At 45.1% G+C, this 18139-nt stretch overlaps 1 protein-coding gene across 2 annotated transcripts in view; it reads left to right on the plus strand.

Moving 5' to 3' along the window:
- thada (THADA armadillo repeat containing) overlaps window positions 1-18139 on the plus strand; it is a 110207-nt gene that overhangs the window by 21430 nt on the left and 70638 nt on the right. For both annotated transcript variants that reach the window (XM_080448830.1, XM_080448831.1), the window contains exons 21-26: window positions 620-792; window positions 9466-9575; window positions 12505-12637; window positions 15102-15224; window positions 16016-16138; window positions 16271-16362. In XM_080448830.1, the coding sequence (XP_080304956.1) occupies window positions 620-792; window positions 9466-9575; window positions 12505-12637; window positions 15102-15224; window positions 16016-16138; window positions 16271-16362 (754 nt within the window). The remainder of the gene's footprint in view (window positions 1-619; window positions 793-9465; window positions 9576-12504; window positions 12638-15101; window positions 15225-16015; window positions 16139-16270; window positions 16363-18139) is intronic.

Below are 18139 nucleotides of genomic sequence, written 5' to 3' on the forward strand. Positions count from 1 at the left end.
TCATGGAAGAACAGACGTGTTCTGTGTTTTAACCCTGGCAGTGTGCTTGTGAATGCAGATTCCCTTCTGTCCTGGTGAGGTCACTGTTTCACTTCCACTCCATTTTTGACTTGAACCATGGCAGTGTTAATGCAATGGTTAATGTAGGATGAATCATGGCACTGCTGAAGGGGAGAAGGCGTTTAGCAATAGCACACCGATTAGTTCAAACATTAAAAATAATCATGTCATTTTTACTGATGGCTGTTATGTGATTGTGTGAGTGGGTGTATTTAATTTTACTTGCTTATTTTTGTGTGCACGTAAATGTGCTTGCATTTATGTCTGACATCCAAGCCCAATTTATAAAACAATTTAACAAAAATAATTGCCATCAAGTACTTGGCATGGCAGTGGTTCTCAAAGTGGGGTCCAGGGACCCTCAATGGACCCTTACAGGTCTGTAACTCTGAAAGTGTACAAATGACGTAAGGGTCCATTTGGTTCCACTTGTACACTCTCAGAGTTATGGGCGTTCTTAAAATGTAAAAGTTTTAGAAGCAATGCTTTAGAGAGCAATAAATGGGTCAAGAAAACCGATGTGTGTGTGTGTGTGTGTGTGTGTGTGTGTGTGTTTCAGGTCGTGACAGTACGGAGGGCTACAGGGTGACAGCCCAGATGGTTTTGGTGTGTTGTTGGCGGAGCATGAAGGAAGTGTCCATGCTTCTGGGACAGCTGTGCCAGAGCCTGCCCCTGCACTGCACCAACGATGACAGCACACACTCTCACCCTGGCCTCATCACCGAGGAACAGGTCAGATAGTGCACGCACGCACGCACGCGCGCACACGCACACGCACGCACGCACACGCGCACGCACGCACACACACACTGGCCTCATCACAGAGCACGAAGAGGTGAGATGGCAGACACTCAAAAACCGGGCACAGCACGGCAAAATGACACGGTTGAAGTTCCATATTAAAATGTCGGTTTGCTACAATGCATAAAAGATTTTTAGTGCTTAATGTGGAGCCAGCAAAAATCTAAATGTCAAAGTTGAGAAAAGTTGACACTGCCGCTGTGTGGTTAGACAGCGTGGAAGCCAACCTGAAGCACTCTGTGCTCTTAACACATTCGGTGCCAGAGTTGTATTAAAAAAGTGACGTTGAGTGCCAGAGATCTCACCGTTTGTAACGCTACGCTGTTTACAGCTGCAGACTCCACGACGAGCACCCGATTGTAAACAATATATGCGTGCACGATGGTGGATGGTCCTGGCTAACGCCTGGAACAATAACATCTCTCACGCGAGTCACCATGGCGGAGTGATCTCGGATCGAAAATTAGTGGTTTTCCCCACTGTAAAAAGTTAAGGAAATGTGGATGTTTTTTGCAAGGAGATAGAATGGGAGCGGACGGGAGCCAGTTTTTTTGGCACGGTGATCCATCTGTCCCTTCCTTCTCAGAGTCACCGTGGGTGATTCCAGAGCTGCGCTAGCCCCCCCCTTGTGAAAAAAAACGAAAAAAACAAAAAGATTGATTTCACGTAGATTCCCGGTTTTGGCACTCAACCTCACTTTTTGCAAAACCATAGATTCACGGTTTGGGCACCCAATGTGTTAAAAAAGGCAAAGGTGTACTTTATTATCTCCATGGGGACATTTGTCCTCTGCATTTGACCCATTCTAACTAGCAGTGTGCAGCCACAATGCAGCGCTCGGGGACCAACTCCAGTTGCACTGCCAGTACCTTGGTCAAGGTCAACATGCATGTTTTTTGGTGTGGGAGGAAACTGGAGTACCCGGAGGAAACCTAACGTAAAGGGAGAACATGCAAACTCCACACAGAAAGGCCACCCCTGCCGGGGATCAAACCTGGGACCATCTTGCTTTGAGGCAACAGTGCTAACCACTGTGCCACCGTGCCACCAGTAGACGTGAAGTAGTACTTAAGTAGGCGTGGACTAGGCGTATACACTTGACACCACAGAAACTGACTACTGTATGGAAGTAGCAAATATAATAATTGATAACAAAGTTCTGAAATTAAGCAAGATGAGCAACTACATGGTCTATTTCTTACCTAAAATGTATTACTTGTTTACAAACAAGCTGCCAGAGACGAGCATCAAGTGTTGGTAGGTACTTCTCCTGCCTGCCTGTTAGCTCCTCAGCCAGGTACAGCTGTTGGCTTTGAGCCGCTCGGAGAAGTGGAACTCTCACTGGAGCACAACGTATTTACGAGGCTGTCACTCATACCTCAGACACGCCCATTTTATTGCATAAGGGTGGCCATAGATGAATGGGTAGAGAGGGGATTAGCCCACTGCTCCGTCCTAAATCCTGTTGTTATAGCCTGCATTGGTCTAGGCTATATAGGCTATATATGTAATAATATGATAATGTCCAATGTGGATCTCTGACTACACATGACCAGCCTGTGATATCAGTCATCCATGACGTCAGTCGTCTGACATATCTATGATGTGTGACTGCAAATGTGGGCAAGGTTTCAGCATGATGACAGCCCCACTGACTTCCATTATTCTAAAGATATAACACACACACACACACACACACACACACACACACACACACACACACACACACACACACACACACACACACACACACACACACACACACACACTGTGATCAGAGGCAGACGAGATAAAAGCTTGTTTTTATTATTATTTTATTATTATTTATTTGCACATTTAAAAACAACATATTTTTAGCAACAGCATAATATTGTGTTGGATGTGCAGGTGAGATTTAGAAAACCCTTTTGGGTTTATAAGGTTAATCTCACCTCACTTAAGAAATACAAGAAAGAAATGCAAAGTAATAGAAACCAAAAATAAATTATTTGGCAACATACATACAATTATACAAAAATACAAATACAACATAGTGTTGTTTCTCTCCAGCTCTTTAGGAAACAGAAAATACATTTTCATCTCAGGATAGGATCATCCAATCAGGAGAGGGAACTCTCAAGTTACACAATAAACAAGTGAAATTAGAAGTGATAATGAAAATGAGCAGACACAAGTGGAAGTGGAATACTATAAAATGTAAGCTGATGAATGGTTCTCTATTCTGATTGGATGAAATTGGTGACCTACATGACCTGAAAATGTAGTCTGTTTGCTGAAGAACTGGAGAGACGGGGTAGACCCCTGCTACTGAACAGTCTATAGCAGTTATTGATGAATATAGAGCATTAACGTTAAACTTATTTTTTTGTTGTTTGAACCAAAAAATTGCACTTAGCACATAGCACCTTTAATGTTGCAGTCAGTTATACCCGCTGTCAGTGAACCAGTGAACACCATAATACCAGACAGTACGTGACGACATCAACAGAAGTTAACAGCCTGTTCCTACAATGTCGCATTTCAGATAAAATAATGAACAATCCAAGCTACAAATTATATATGTTTCTCGCTGTGGTTGAGTACCCCTCCTATCCCCATGTTGTTTGTTGTAGCCCGAAGGCACACTTGGAATCTTAACTACAGATTATTCTCTTGGAAACATGTAATTTCATGCTAGAGTAAAGTTTTCTTGCACATAGGCCATGCATTTTCATTTGAATGTAGGTCTATATGTACCTGTATGTAATGTTTTATAACTCAGCAGACAACATCTATTTCTGTAGTACATCTACCAACGCCCCTTCTCCTACTTTAAAGGCAACTGTACGCTGATTGGCTTGAACTTGACTGATGGCAGTCGATGGTCTAGAACTGATCCAGCATCAGTTGGCTCCAGATAACTTCTGCAAGGGCCGACTCCCGCCAAAAATAGGCACACACCTAGCGCATGGGACTCCACTGTTGTGGGTGAATTTGTGCCCATACTTTATATATTGATACCATCAGAGAAGAGGGAATAAACAATGGACAGCCAGTTGTCTACTGATAAACCAAGTCCCTCAGCTCCTCGATAGCTGTGTACATCAACTCCCTCTCTCGCTCGCTCTCTCACACACGCATACACAACCCCCACACTAGTCCCACTGCAAAAAGCTGTCATGTTTACGGTGTGTGTTTGTGTGTGGATGAATGTACTGTACTATTGACTGCTGTAAGTGTGTGTGTGTGTGTGTATGTGCATGCGCGCGCACGCGCAACACCACGCTGGGAGCCTCTTCAATTAGCATCCGCCCTCGTTAGCGCCGCGCTTTCATTTGAGGCCGACCCCGCTGGTTTTAACAGCCGCGACGCCCCTCCCTTTCCCCTGCATTCTTTCCAAATCACTTCCACCTCCAGGAGGAAAACCCTGAGCAGGACAAACAACACACACACACACACACACACACACACACACACACACACACACACACACACACACCGCCATTTACCCCCTACACAGTCAAGTACAGCCTATGTCTGGTACCCTTGTTATTATGGAGGTTAACATGCTGAACCACTCAGACAACTATTTGTGTGTGTGTGTGTATACACACCATATATTTACACCCCTATGAGAGGAAATGTCTATAGAGAAAGTAGGAAGTAACAAACTGCTGTGTGTGTTGTTGTTGTGTGTGCATGCATGTATGAAGATAAAGAAGGACTATAGTTTCTATGTCCTGGTTAGACCTCTGTAGAGTCATGACTTCTAATGCTGAATATAGTACTATAGGATTTAGTATTCTTTTCAATCTATTCTCAGATAAATATGGGTTGTCTTGCTAGCTTGCTAGCCTTGCCAGCTGTCTCTATAGGGATAATGGCCACATTTCTCTCTACTACTTAATTTAACCATTTGCAACTCAGAGTTGCATTACAGTAGAACTGATTTTACTGTGTAAGCTACTAAGCTCCTCGTTAAGAGTTGATTTTACACTAAAGTTAACGTCCTTAAAGGGAGGGTCAAGTCCATCTTGAACTTTGAACATTTTTAAAGGGAGAGTCCAAAAGGGTGACTTACAAAGGACAGTCGCAAGTCTGCCAAATGCAGCTTCAGAAACGGCCTCCTGGCCTCGCTAAAGATGTCACCACACCAGCATTATTAAGAGATGATGTCATTATCGCCATGCCATCCCCTCGCGGTCACCGCGGCACTGCAGCTTGTTAAGCCACCGAGGGAGCCAACGGCATGGTCTCTGTGATGACCACAGGGACATGAGGAAAATCTGAATTCCTGTTGTCCACCCCCCCCCTCCTCCTCTTACAGTTGCCTTTCATTAAACCACTTGAGCTGCAGGGTCCATATTCTGGGGGGGGGGGGGACGTTGGCCAAAAAAATGAGAGATCTACAAGCTCAAGTAGATCGACTATTTTTGGCGAGGGCATTGGGCGATGACAGAAAGAAAGCGGTCTAAGTACAGAGCCAACTCGGGTCCAGTTTAGAGGGTTTAAGTCGTTGCGTTTCTTGTCCACTCTTCATCTATCGTGTGTGTGTGTGTGTGTGTGTGCGCTACCATTTAACACTGGATGGGGTGAGTTCAAACCTCCACAGTGTTTGGAATCGTCTCTGGTTTATTCTGTGTAGACAGAAGTTACTCTGCCTTACCATAGAGATGACATGCTTTGTCAAACGTGTGTGTGTCAGCGAGAGAGACCTCGCACACGTGTTGCTGACACCGAGACACATCTTTCCGATGCGATTCCCCCACCGGCATCCCTGTGTTGGGATCACGTTGGCCCGGCAACCCCGCAGATGTTTCCGTTACCGGGCGGCGCCATGGCAACAGCAGCAGTTGTTGACATGGATGATGCTGCCGTGTTTAATTTTTTCTATCGATGATCCAGAGCCGAGGAGTGGAGAGGGCGACGGAATGCAACGTGAATGTCGGATGGAGAGAGAGAGATGGATGGGAGAGCGCTGCTGCCTCCATCTTGGGAGGGCACACACTGTGTGTGTGTGTGTGTGTGGTGTAAGTCCAGGAGGTCTCAGGGAGTTTGACATCTCTGGTGTTTGTTTAGCCTTACTCGGACTGTATTGGTTGGAACACTGGTTACACAGAAGAGACGGAGCCATTAGTCTGGCTTTGTGGCTGTGGTGAAGAGAGAAACATTCGCACACAAACAGTGTCATCATTAAGTTAATATAAGTGATTTATAAATATCCATTTTCTACTATTAGCTCATGTACTATATTAAAAATGGTGAGCATCCAGTCTGTGATGGGGTTGTTGTCTTCTCATAAATCTAAGTCCTTTAAAGCACTATAATTTGTTTGTCTTTTGCTCTATCTTGTGAGGTTAGGCTTCATTCTTCTGGTAAATGACAGCTTCGCTCAGCTTTGCTCTGCTCATATCTGCCATTCTCTCTCCCACTCCCACTGTTGTGTCGTTTGGCTGGCTGAAAAAAGTCTGTTACTGTCCCTCAAAAAGTTCCACAAACACAGCCTGTCTCATGGGACAGACCAGAGGAGGGCAGAGTGGACTAAGAATGGATTGTGGTTTCTTTCAGTTTTGTGGGCCAGACTGCCGGGGGTCTCCATTTAATGTTTGGTTTAAAAGATTCGCTACCGTACTGTGTATTCATCAAACACTACCCCTGCTGGTCCCCTAAGGGTAAACAAAATGTTTAGACATGGGTCCCTACATCCATGAATGGTCAAAACTAGTTGTCATTTTGTTAAAAATATTTGGCATCCGTCTGATGGCTGCGGTTTGTACCGCTACTCCCTATATGGGATTCCCCTGGTCCCCAGTACGGTTTCATGCCACATTTGCTTGATTTTTACCGCACTGTTTAAAATCTGTAGAATTAAAAGGAATAGAACATGGAATAAGAACAGAAAAAGTGAATGAATATTGATCATAGTGTTAATTTATCCATTTGTAAACTCCAGTGTGTGAGTGTTTTGGCTATTTTGGAAACATTTTGAAAGTTCTGAGTTCCCAGAACCACCTCCTGAGCAGGGCCCAAATGAGGTTCTGGGAACCTAATCTGAAACCGAGCTGTAGCGTATGGAAACAAATCCAGAACCCGTGAAATGCATTTCACGGCACGGCATGCTTAGTTTTTGTAGTCGAAAAGAGCTATTAGAGTCAAATGAACACAGAAACTTTTACTGTGTAGTGGAAGGCAAGGAACCGAAGAAAAGAGAAGTGAACACTGAACCTTTGTGCAGAATATTGACTGCAGCCTTTAGCCTAGTCTCTTGTTCAGAATTGCATAACTCCTCCTGGGGCCTGTGGTCATTAGACGGAACAACAACAACAGCAACAGGAATGAGTGCAGCGGCGTTCTGATTATCACCAGACTGCTGTGCTCAGACTGAGGCCGCTGTCGTCGGAGGCAGAAGTCAGCTATTTGGGTCAGCGACACGGCCCAGAGCCATATGTGTAATTAGAGTTGGGAAACTTCATTCTCCGCACATGGAAGTTTTCTGGGAGACAGGCGCGTTGCAAACAGGAAGTTGACGTCTAAATAAAGTCAACCCCCCTCCCTCTCCTCCTCCCTCACCGCCCCGTGCAGGAAGCCTGCTCGGCCTCTTTTAACAGTCACTCAAAAACCTTCAGGGAGACGGAACCTTTAAATAGCCGTAGCCAGAGTCTGGCGCGGCCCAATTCAGCACCGCACTCTACCACACTGCACCACACTGCACCGCAGCGGTCTGGTCCAAGCCACCATGGCCCTCTCTACAGTGACTGTCGCTCCCATTTTTACCCCCGGTGAGGTCAGGCCTGCCCTGCACGTCCACTCTGGCCAGCGATGTGATAAGTCATTGGGCTGGTACTGCTGCGGTTGCCCCTGTCCATACTTTGGTGTTTTCGGTTGGTCCACTTTAGGTCCACAGGGTCAGTTGAGTTGATGGACCAGTCATTTGGGCGTGTTTTGTAAAAAAAAAAAAAAAAAAAGGGGTCAATTTAAGCGCTACGTTTGCAATCGTATCGTAAACCTGCGGCGAGGAGAGGAGCAGGGTGGGCGGAGAGAGGGAGGGCTGCGAGGATTTCGTAAGGATTCGGCTCCCAGGGAACGGGGGTAAGGGTTAGAGGAGATGATGTAACATCATGCATCTGCGGGTCCGTGCCTGTGTTAGTTTACATGTTGTCTAACCCCACATCCACCCGTGGCCCCCGAAGGCTTTTTCACACGGAGGGCTGTGCCTGCCCCCCCCCAGCTTCGCCAACCCCTCCCGGTGCCCTCCATGCCACCCCAGAACTGGCACGGGGCCACGACCGAGGCCTGGCCTCCTCTGTGGTGGTGATGCCACAGTGTAATGACAGGGCACTGGAGGCCTGCGTCCGCCTCGCCCTGCCCCTCACCTGCAATACACTCATGTGTTTACACACTGCGACAGAAACATAACGTGGCCGCGTGTGTGTGTGTGTGTTTGTGTGCGTGTGTGTAGCTAGAATAATGTTACTAACACTATTACTAACTTGACGGTTTTACTGACAGTGGTCATTATGTGGATGTCTCAGCGTCCTTATTTGAACACACTTGTCACGCTAGTGACATGCCGCTCTCACGCTTGACATGGTCAGGCACACTGGCTACAGCAACAGAGATGTATAAGAATATGGCTGATCTACAAGCTCACAACGCGTCACTTTGCTATGCGTGGTGAGCTTGTAGATCTGCTATTTTCAACACGTGACACAGCCGTGTGGTGATAATGGCTTGACCCAGTAATCAAATCAAATGTTATTAGTCGGACACACAGTAACAGTACAGCAATCATTGGGATGTCCTGATAACCAAGTGGTTAGGGCGCATACCACACAGGTCCCTGAGTTTGCTGCATGTAACCCTATTCTCTCCGCAGTTCCTGTCTCTCCACTTTAACTGTTAAATAAGGCTTAAAGGGGTATTTCACTTTCAAAAAAACTAGGGGCCGTGTTTTTTCGATTACTTTTTTCATTTATTTTGTTATTTTCTTTTATTGTATTGAATTTTTTTAATTTTCCAAAAAATAAATGAAAAAAGTAATCGAAAAAACACGGCCCCCTCGCGTATTAGGAGGGCAGGGTGAGTCACCAGAACCAAGGACGGGTGTTTTTGATGAATTTAACATGTTAAAAATTGAGTTTGAAGTTATAATGGGTTTGTATAGGAAGGGGGCGTGTCTGATAAAATGAATATCAAATATCTAAATACTGAATCAAGCAACTTAAAAACGGTCTGGGGTGCTCTCAAAAGCCTGAGTAGACAATAAAATGACCCAAAGTTTTTTTGAAAGTGAAATACCCCTTTAAGAATTCCCCCCAAAATGACAAAAATAACACGGTACACAGAAGACAATGTACAGTTATACACTGAGCTTTTTATGCCTTTATTTTAGAGAGGGATAAGGAAAGTAGGCTGACAGGAAATGGGGAGAGAGATGGGGGGGGGGGGTGAGACACTCAGGAACGGGAGTCGAACCCACGACACGCTGTCAGGCTGGCATTGCAGCCTAGTGTGCCTGGACCGTCACGCTACGGCCCAGAGCTTTTTACAATTTTTTATTTTAACCTTAACTGTTTTGTAAAATTTATTTCTCTTGTAATGGCTCTCTCTCTCTCTCTCTCTCAGGTGGAAGGGGTGGGCCTCTATTTCCGTCAGCAGCTTCTTCAGTCTCGTCACCGCGGCGCCTTCGAACTAGCCTACGTGGGCTTTGTACACCTCACCGACATGCTATGCAGGTGTGTGTGTCTTTGGTGTGATGATGTATTTATCTTTGTGTCTTTGATCATGTGTACTGCATGTGTGTGGCAGACCTGCCATCCTGTACGCATGTTGCGTAGTAGCGGGTACACATTTTGACAAAGCACACTCGTATGATTTGTCCCTCTAAAGTAAACGAAAAGCTGGTGACGCCTTATGTGTTTGATTGTGCAGTACTCTTCTATGTACTCAGTCGAGCTCTGTACTCTCTGACGAAATTGCAGGTTGATTGTCTTGCTCATTGACACATCGAGCCGGGGCCGGGAATCACACCTGGGACCTCTGTATCCATTTAGCCCTACCTACAGTATAGGCTGGAGGGACAATAATTGGTCTGCAATATGATTATTCATTAATTCCAACTCCTCTTCTCATCCGACTGGTTCCTCAAGTTAAGACGTTCTTTGAACTCCTTTGCAAATGTAAAACGACTGGGAGATGCAGGTTTTACATAATCCTTTTTCCAAGGTTGACAGGCCTGGTGCTGTGTGGTGGCCAAAATCTTTGACATGTAGCAGCAAGTGTTTAAACATGGAAATTACACTATGGTTTCTATCAATATGCCTTGAAATATACAGGTCATCTCAAAATCACTCCTCAAATAGAAACAATCATAAGACGACTAAAATGTATCTGGACTGGGCATTTGAATGTTGTAGCAAGTCGTATTTGGTTATGTCCCTTTAATTGTGCAAAAAATATAATTTCTGTTGTGATCCAACGGAGAGTAAATTATTGCTCTATTACGGTACTATTATTTTGCAATAAATGCCAGTTCAAAGAGCTTGCTGGAAGTGTGTGTGTGCACGTGTGTGTCTGTGTGGAGTTGAATGTCTCCAGCCATGATGACGCAGGTGCTTTTCATTGTGCATTTAACGGTGCTAGATTGACGGGGGGCCTCTCTATGGACAAGAGGGCTGCCAGGCACAACATTCAACTTGGCTAGGAGACCTGAGACTCGTACCCAAGATGGCCGTCACTCCCGACCTCCTCTTCAACCCCGCTCCGCTTGGGCTGAATATGATCCCCCCTCGCTAATGTCCTTGAAGAACGGAAAAATCTACAATTGTTTTAGTTTCAGGATGTCATGAAAGAATTTCTCGGCTTTCTTTGACCCTGTCCCTCCCCCGTTTTTCCTCGGCGGAGACTCGCTTTGGAAGACGTGTTGGCCCTAGAGCAGGTGACGAACCACAAAGCGTCGGAAAGGTTGCTGCCTTTGAGCCGAGACGACTCGGAGGAGTTTGGACAAAAAGTTGATTGTCCGCTCAAGTACAAGAACCCCCCCCCTTCTCTCTCCCTGTCTCTCTCTCTCGGTGGGTGACTAGTGTGTTGTGTAATGACGGCGACATTCTAGTGGTTGTGTGTAGGCGTACTGGGAGTTTGTGTGTGTTCTGTTCTGTTCTGGGCCTCTGTGTGTGTGCATACCCATGTTTATGTGTGTGTGTGTGTGTGTGTGTGTGTGTGGAGCAGGGCTGGAGGCAGCAGTGCATGGATGGTATGCAGGCCATGAGCTGGGTTATGGGGTGTTGATTGTGGGGCGTTGAACCACTGCTGTTTGATGCTGTGTGTTGGTTTCTGGGGTTGCTGAGCTCCATTGCACTTGTCCCCTCACACCGTCTTTTCTGTCGTCTTATTCCGTCTCCCTACACGTCTGTCAATTCAAAGAAAGCTTTATTGGCATGAGAAAACATACTTTTACATTGCCAAAACAAGTGTCAAATAAAAATGATCAAAACTAAGAAATAAAGAATTGTGTAAACGTAGCTTTGTCACATATTGCAACTTAGAAAAAACTAGCTTACAAAACTATAAAAAATTTCATTTGTTGTTAGGAATAGTTTAGTCATGAGTAACTTGGTATAAAGCATTTGAAGCTATAGCAGCACGTTTTCAAGATTTTGCAGTGACTTGGTATAAAACCTTTTAAGATACATAGCTTTTTTTCAAATGTGTTTGAAATGGCACACACAAAAAATATATTTTTTAAAGGTAGTTGCTCTTTTCATACGTACAGATCAGCTCGGTCTCTCTCTCTTCTTTCTTGCCTATGTCACACTGTGTGTGTGTGTGTGTGTATGCATGTGTGTATGTTGCTGTGCATACAGACGAGCCCACCATATGCCCTTGGTCTGTCCTCCACCTTGGACTGTTTGAACTGGCCTCCTCGGTCCACTGACCCTGCTAAAACAACAGCTTCTCACAGAACAGGAGGGTACATTCTTCACCAGTAGTCTCTCTCCCATCCCCGTGTGTGTGTGCGCTTGCGCGCCAGATCTGGGTGAATTGGTATTAACCGCTTTCAATCTGGCGTCTCTATTTTGGGCATGTCAAAATGTTCAAAATATACACAACGCGTCATGATAGGACGCATTGTGACCTTGTAGATTGTCTATTTTAACTATTCGACATACAATTAACTATATATGGCTTAAGTGAAGTAAATCGTAAAATAGAGAAGCTTACAAAAATAAACAGACAATACACAGGGAAGACTCGCACATTTTAACCACACCAGGTGTAGTAGTAATGTCAACTCCATACACACAAATCAAAATCGTGGCACTGCCTCTTTAATTATGTTGTTTCTGTGTGACTGAGAATTCAACTGAAGCTACCTCAATTGTTATTATAATTAACCTGCAAATGTGGCGTTCAAAATAGGTCAGCTGAAAGCACAGTGCAACTGGACAAGAGTTTTCTATGTTTTTTGACTGTCTTTCTTTTTGTTTTCGTTCACAATGTGCCTTTACACTTTTCCAAAAGTTACAACCAAATGGTGGAATTAATCATTCATGGTTGCCTTTTTTCTTGCCCTACCCAACTGATCTCAGGTAACAGGAGCACTGTCATCATGATTCGACTGCTGACCTTTGTGTCTGTGTGTGTGTGTGTGTGTGTGTGTGTTAGGAGTGGGAGTCGTGCGCTGCAGCAGCTGCCTGCCCGCTGGCTGTCTGAGGTCCTGGAGGAGGTCAAGTCCAGTGACCCCTCGTCAAAACTGTGTGCCACACGACGCAGCGCTGGAATACCCTTCTACATTCAGGTCTGTGTGTGTGTGTGTGTGTGTGTGTGTGTGTGTATGTACGTGTGTCCATCTACACTGTAAAATCCTATGGGTTCATTTAACTCTGAGAGTGTACATTTGGAACTACATTGATTTTGTTCCATTTGTACACTCCCAGAGTTACAAATGGATAAATGAACACTGAGGATTTTTATGTGTTTTGTGTATACTTGTGTAACAAAATGCAGAAACGGGATCAGGAGACCAACCAGCCACATTATTTTAAGTGTCATTTTTTTTAAATATCCTCTACATCTTAATTTCATTAAAGGACTTCATGTAAAGGAATCAAAGGGCGTTTTATAGTTCGCGTTATAAGCTGCTACATAGACATGGTAAGGGTTAAGTGTAGAGTTTGGAGAATGAATGTTCTCAATGGGAGGACTCCACAAACATTGTAACAGAAACCTTTCTGTATATGTGTGTGTCAGTGCATGCGTTCATGTTTACTTCTCATAAGCAGTGCAATCAGCAGTTTTGGCACACCATTGGAGTACTCGCACTGGAAGAACACTTGAGTCTTTAATCAATCCATCTGCCTGTCTCTCTCTCACTCGCTCTCTTTCCCTGTCTCTCTCGCTCTCTCTGTGTCTCGCACTTTCTCTCATTCTCTGTCTTACTCATTCTCTGTTCTTCATGTCTCTCTCTCTCCCTCTCTCTCTCTCTCTCTCTCTCTCTCTCTCTCTCTCACACACACAGACACACACACGCACACGCACACAAGCGCTGTCCTTTTGTTGACCCCTCCTGATAGTCACCGATCCCACAAACCTCAACAACTAATCTCTTCTCGTCTATCTCGCCTTTACACTTGACTGACTTTGGTTATTAACCCACCATCATCTTTACCTCTGATTACATCATACTGCAGCATCTAAAAAGGTCAATTTTAAATGTACAAGACAGTTGACTTCATGTAGCTCTAATGCCTTCTTTTACCGTGATTATGTATAGGACAGTCATATATGTCTGCTATTATGTATAGGGCAGTCATATGGCTCCTAAACTGAATGCTACTGGCGTCACTGAAATACCTCTCGGGTGTAATGCAGTATAAACCTGAATTGCATGTTGTCTGAAAGGCTATCTAGAAAGTAGAGTTTATGTTTTGGAGTAAGATAAACAAAGATAAGAAACTCATAAGATACCCCTTTGGCAGCTAGTTTTACGTCATCGGGCCGATAATTGGGCCAGACCCATATATCCGCCGGGCAGATACTATATCGGCCTTTATTTGTATTTTTTAGGACATCTGTATCGGCAATTACTCATGTGTCCTGACTTTTAACCACTTTTAACCTGGTGTGCCTAAATTGCGACACCAGGATCGGCATTGGACAAAAACATCTGGCGTTGTCTAGTTATCACTACAACTGATCCAGAATGCCGCGGCATGCCCGCTCTTCAACCTCCCTACGTATTCACGTCTCTCCCCCTTTGTTCTTCTGTTCACTGACTTCTGGTTGCTGCCCGCTCCAATTTAAACACTGATGATGACCTACTGTTCAACACAATGAAGAGCATGGCACTTCCTTACCTTCAGGACATAATCTACCCCTACACACCTTATACTGCCCACTTAGATCAGCTAATGACGGTCTGCAAATTTTTCACCTCACTTTTCACCTCTTCAGACTGTTCTTACTGCCCATTGTTGATGGTTGCTAGTATACAGTATATGATGTTTACTTGTTCACATATGTTATGTTATATAGATACAGTACATTGTTTGATTGTCCACAAACACTAAATATGTTATTTAAATAGCATGTTGTTTAGACAGAAGCTAGGATAACTAGGATATTAACATTATCCTAGTTATCCTAGTTTCTTTGTAGCTTGTAATTGTTTTCTTTGCAATCTATTTACGTGACCCTGGAATCAGTACTAGGGTTCATATGCCATTTACTCTGACCTTACACTTTGTAAGTTACTCTGAATAAGAGCATCTGCTGAATGCCTAAATTGTTAATAGTGGATCAGAGAGAGAGAGAGCGAGAGAGAGAGAGCGAGCAGAGGAAGTCTGAAGAAAAGCTGAAGTCAACACCTTGGCAGAGGCTGTGAGCCACATTCCTCCAGAGAGAGGGAGAGGCCTGGGAAGGCTGGCTCCAGACCAGCCCTCGTGCTGGTCTGAACCAGCCCGGGACGCCCCAGCACTCCCGCTCTCCTCCTCCTCCTCCTCCTCTCCTCTCCTCTCTCCACCCCGATGTGCCCTCCTCTCTCCTTCTATCTTCTTCTCACTTCCATTATTCCCATTGTTCCACTCTGAATTCACATGATTTTAGGGACTTCAGGACTCCATCCTTCCTCCTCATTACCCAATCTCATGGCAGACACTCTTAACAAGCACAAGACCACCGAGCTATGATGAAATGCCCATTGGGACGCCAGGTTGAGAGTGATGAATGACTTTATCCTGTTCTGTCCATCTGACCATCCCCAGGCCCTGTTGTCCTCTGAGCCCAAGTCGTCCAGCTGCAGTCTGCTGAAGATGACCATGAGACAGCTGACGGCTCTGGCCATGCCCTCCACCGACAGAGACACTGCCCACTCCACTGTCCCCCAGGTACCTGTTCACCACAGGAACCCTAGCATCCCTATTCTGGGCATGTCACAATGGGTGAACATTCACTGAAAATAGCTGATCCACGCTTGTAGATCAGCTATTTTCATTGATTAATAATTGATAATTATGCAACGCGTTGTGAACTTGTAGATCGGCTGTTTTTCAGCTAAGATGTTTGGTGTGGAGGGGAAAAAAAGGAGGGGGCCAAAGATAGGCCCCTGGGTGACCCTGGTTAGTATATTGGATTTAACAGACTGTAGATTCACATATCTTCAGCATCTGCACTTTAAATAGGGCGATTAATGAGTCTGGTATATTTGTGTGTATGTGTTTTGTTTTTCTTTTCATGTGTGTGATTACTTACTGTATTTATATGTCCCACTACAAACCCAATTTTTCCTGAATTTGAGTTGTCAATCCTTGTAGCCCCTTGTACCTGGGAAAGCCAGGCTCTGATCACACCAGGCCCTTCTCTTGATTATCTTGACTTACATTGTTCATTCATTTCCCAACTAGCAGATCTAATTGCATGGCAGTATTTATTCATGTAGAGCATTTCAGCTGGCATTCTTATACGGAATGATTTGGAACAAGTCAGTGGTCAATCAGGGTTTCATTGGCTTGCTCGCGGGCACCTCGGCAGGACGATGAAGAAGAAGAATTTGAGCTAAGCTCCAGACTTGTGTTGGAAGTCCCTGTTCCACTCTTTCCTGTCGTCCTGATGTCCTGTCTAGTTAGTAAAACAGATGTGCTTTGGAGGAAAACAATGCTTTGTTCTCCTTTCCCCACAGGTCCATGCCCTGAACATCCTGAGGGCTCTGTACAGAGACACTCGTCTGGGAGAGAATATCATCCCCTTCGTCTCTGAGGGCATGCAGGCTGCTGTCCTGGGCTTTACCTCCCCTGTCTGGGCTGTGAGTTCTTCTCCATCTCCATCTCCATCAGTTGTTATAGGGGCAGTGTGTAGAGATGTGAACTTATCATTGTCGTTCTTTCCTCTCTCTTTACTTCCCTTATCTCTATCTTTTCTCCTCTCTCTCTCTCAGGTGAGGAACTCCTCCACTCTGCTGTTCAGCTCGTTGATCACAAGGATCTTTGGAGTGAAGAAAGGAAAGGATGAACATTCAAAAAAGAACAGGTTTGCCTCTTATCCTCCCTAATGATCTGTTAGTTCAGCTTAATCATACTAATCGATTTAATTGATCATTTAAAATGTATTTCTCCATTTAAATAAATTAAATCCCCACTTTTCTCGATAATTCGATTGATCAACAAAGTAATTACAGCCCCTACTTTATTGCCACGTGCACTGAGGTAGAATGAAAACAACTCTTGCACAAACATAGTAATGATAATAATTAACACAGTGACCAACAACCATCAACAACGACTGATTGTTGTATCATGAATAATAAAAAGTGACAGTGTTCAGTCAGTTCTTATCTTTCGCCACTAGGGGCCACTGTTGTCACACCACTTTTGCCAAAGCTCCCCAAAAAGCGGTCTACATATCCAGTCGGTCTAACGGCTGTGGAAATATGTCTGCACTAGGCTGTGGAAATATGTCTCCACTACGTTCACACACCACGGTGTGAGCACTAGCTAGATTTGATCCTATTGGGTAACAGAAGAGGTCCTAATTGCCGGTCTAAGACTCATTCTCAGGCAGTAAGTTTCTTTAGAGACATGTCTTTCCTAACACATAACAAAACAAATCTACCCGGGGACCGTTACACTCGTTCACCCAATGAACCCTCACATGCTTTAACTGGTCGACAGCAGAACTCTAGCCACCCCCCCCCCCCCTCCCCATCATGCTCTTCTCCTGACACTTGCCCACTGACCTTCACCTCTGACCTGTGTCTGCCCGTGTCTGTGTGAGGGAGTGAGACCAGTAAGTGGGTGTCATACGTGTGTGTGTATATGTGTGTGTGTGTGTGTGTAACTAAAGGACTGGCCATGTGTTGCATGCCCTTGTATTGATTACCATGAGTGAAATACCATGTGTCTTCGACAAAGAGGGGGGGAACCCCTGTTGTGCCAACCACCAAGTCTCCCCGTCACTGAGCCGCACCGCTTAGGCCTGATTTATCCTGTCGCATCGCAGCGTGTTGTTAGCTTGTATATCACAACATATCTTAGGCAGCGGGACACACCATCGTATGACACAGTGTAAATCAGACTTTAGAATCGGCACGAGACCCAACAGAGAGGTGCATTATGGGCAATAGGAAAGTTGAGAGTTGTGGTTCTGATCCTGAGGACCCGGACTGTTGCTGTCTAATTGGGCACTAAATGTTAAAGTCAATGTGGAAGTCTAGGTGAATTCTGCTCTCCATCCCGGTAGACAAGGAGCATTTGAGAGAGACCAGAACCGAGTGGTTCCAAGTGGAGAGAGCAACAGCAGGGATGAAAAGGTAGGCTGCAGAGAGAGATTGATGCGTCTTCAGTGTGGAAGACCAATGGGCCAAAGGGCAGTGCCTGACAGTGGTCATCTGTAAGTGAGAATGAGTGGGAATCAGGATTAGGGGACACAAAGCTATCTCTGTCACCTGGCAGGAGTCAGTTGTTAACTCTCTCTGCTCTTCCTTGCGAGACGTTCTTGGACTACTGGTTCTCAAAGTGAAGTCCGGGGACCCCCAGGGGTCCTTTAGGGCGTTACAGGGGGTCCTCAGCAAAATCAGGGAACAGTCTTAAGTATTCTCTTATGGGGGTCCCTGGCACAAAATATTTTCAAATGGGGGTCTGTGGCCAAATGCATATGAATTTGGGGGTCCTTGACATGAAAATGTTTGAGAACCACTGTCGGTAGAGGAGCGGGCTCTCCCAGAGAGCTGTTACCGTCACGGTGCCAGGGTAGAGTTTCACTGGGCCCTCCGTCCTGTTTCGTGTGATGAGGCTGTAAGCCACTAGGA

The sequence above is a fragment of the Gymnoscopelus braueri genome (assembly GCF_963280865.1).
Source record: "Gymnoscopelus braueri genome assembly, chromosome: 14".
In the NCBI taxonomy this organism is placed as follows: Eukaryota; Metazoa; Chordata; class Actinopteri; order Myctophiformes; family Myctophidae; genus Gymnoscopelus; species Gymnoscopelus braueri.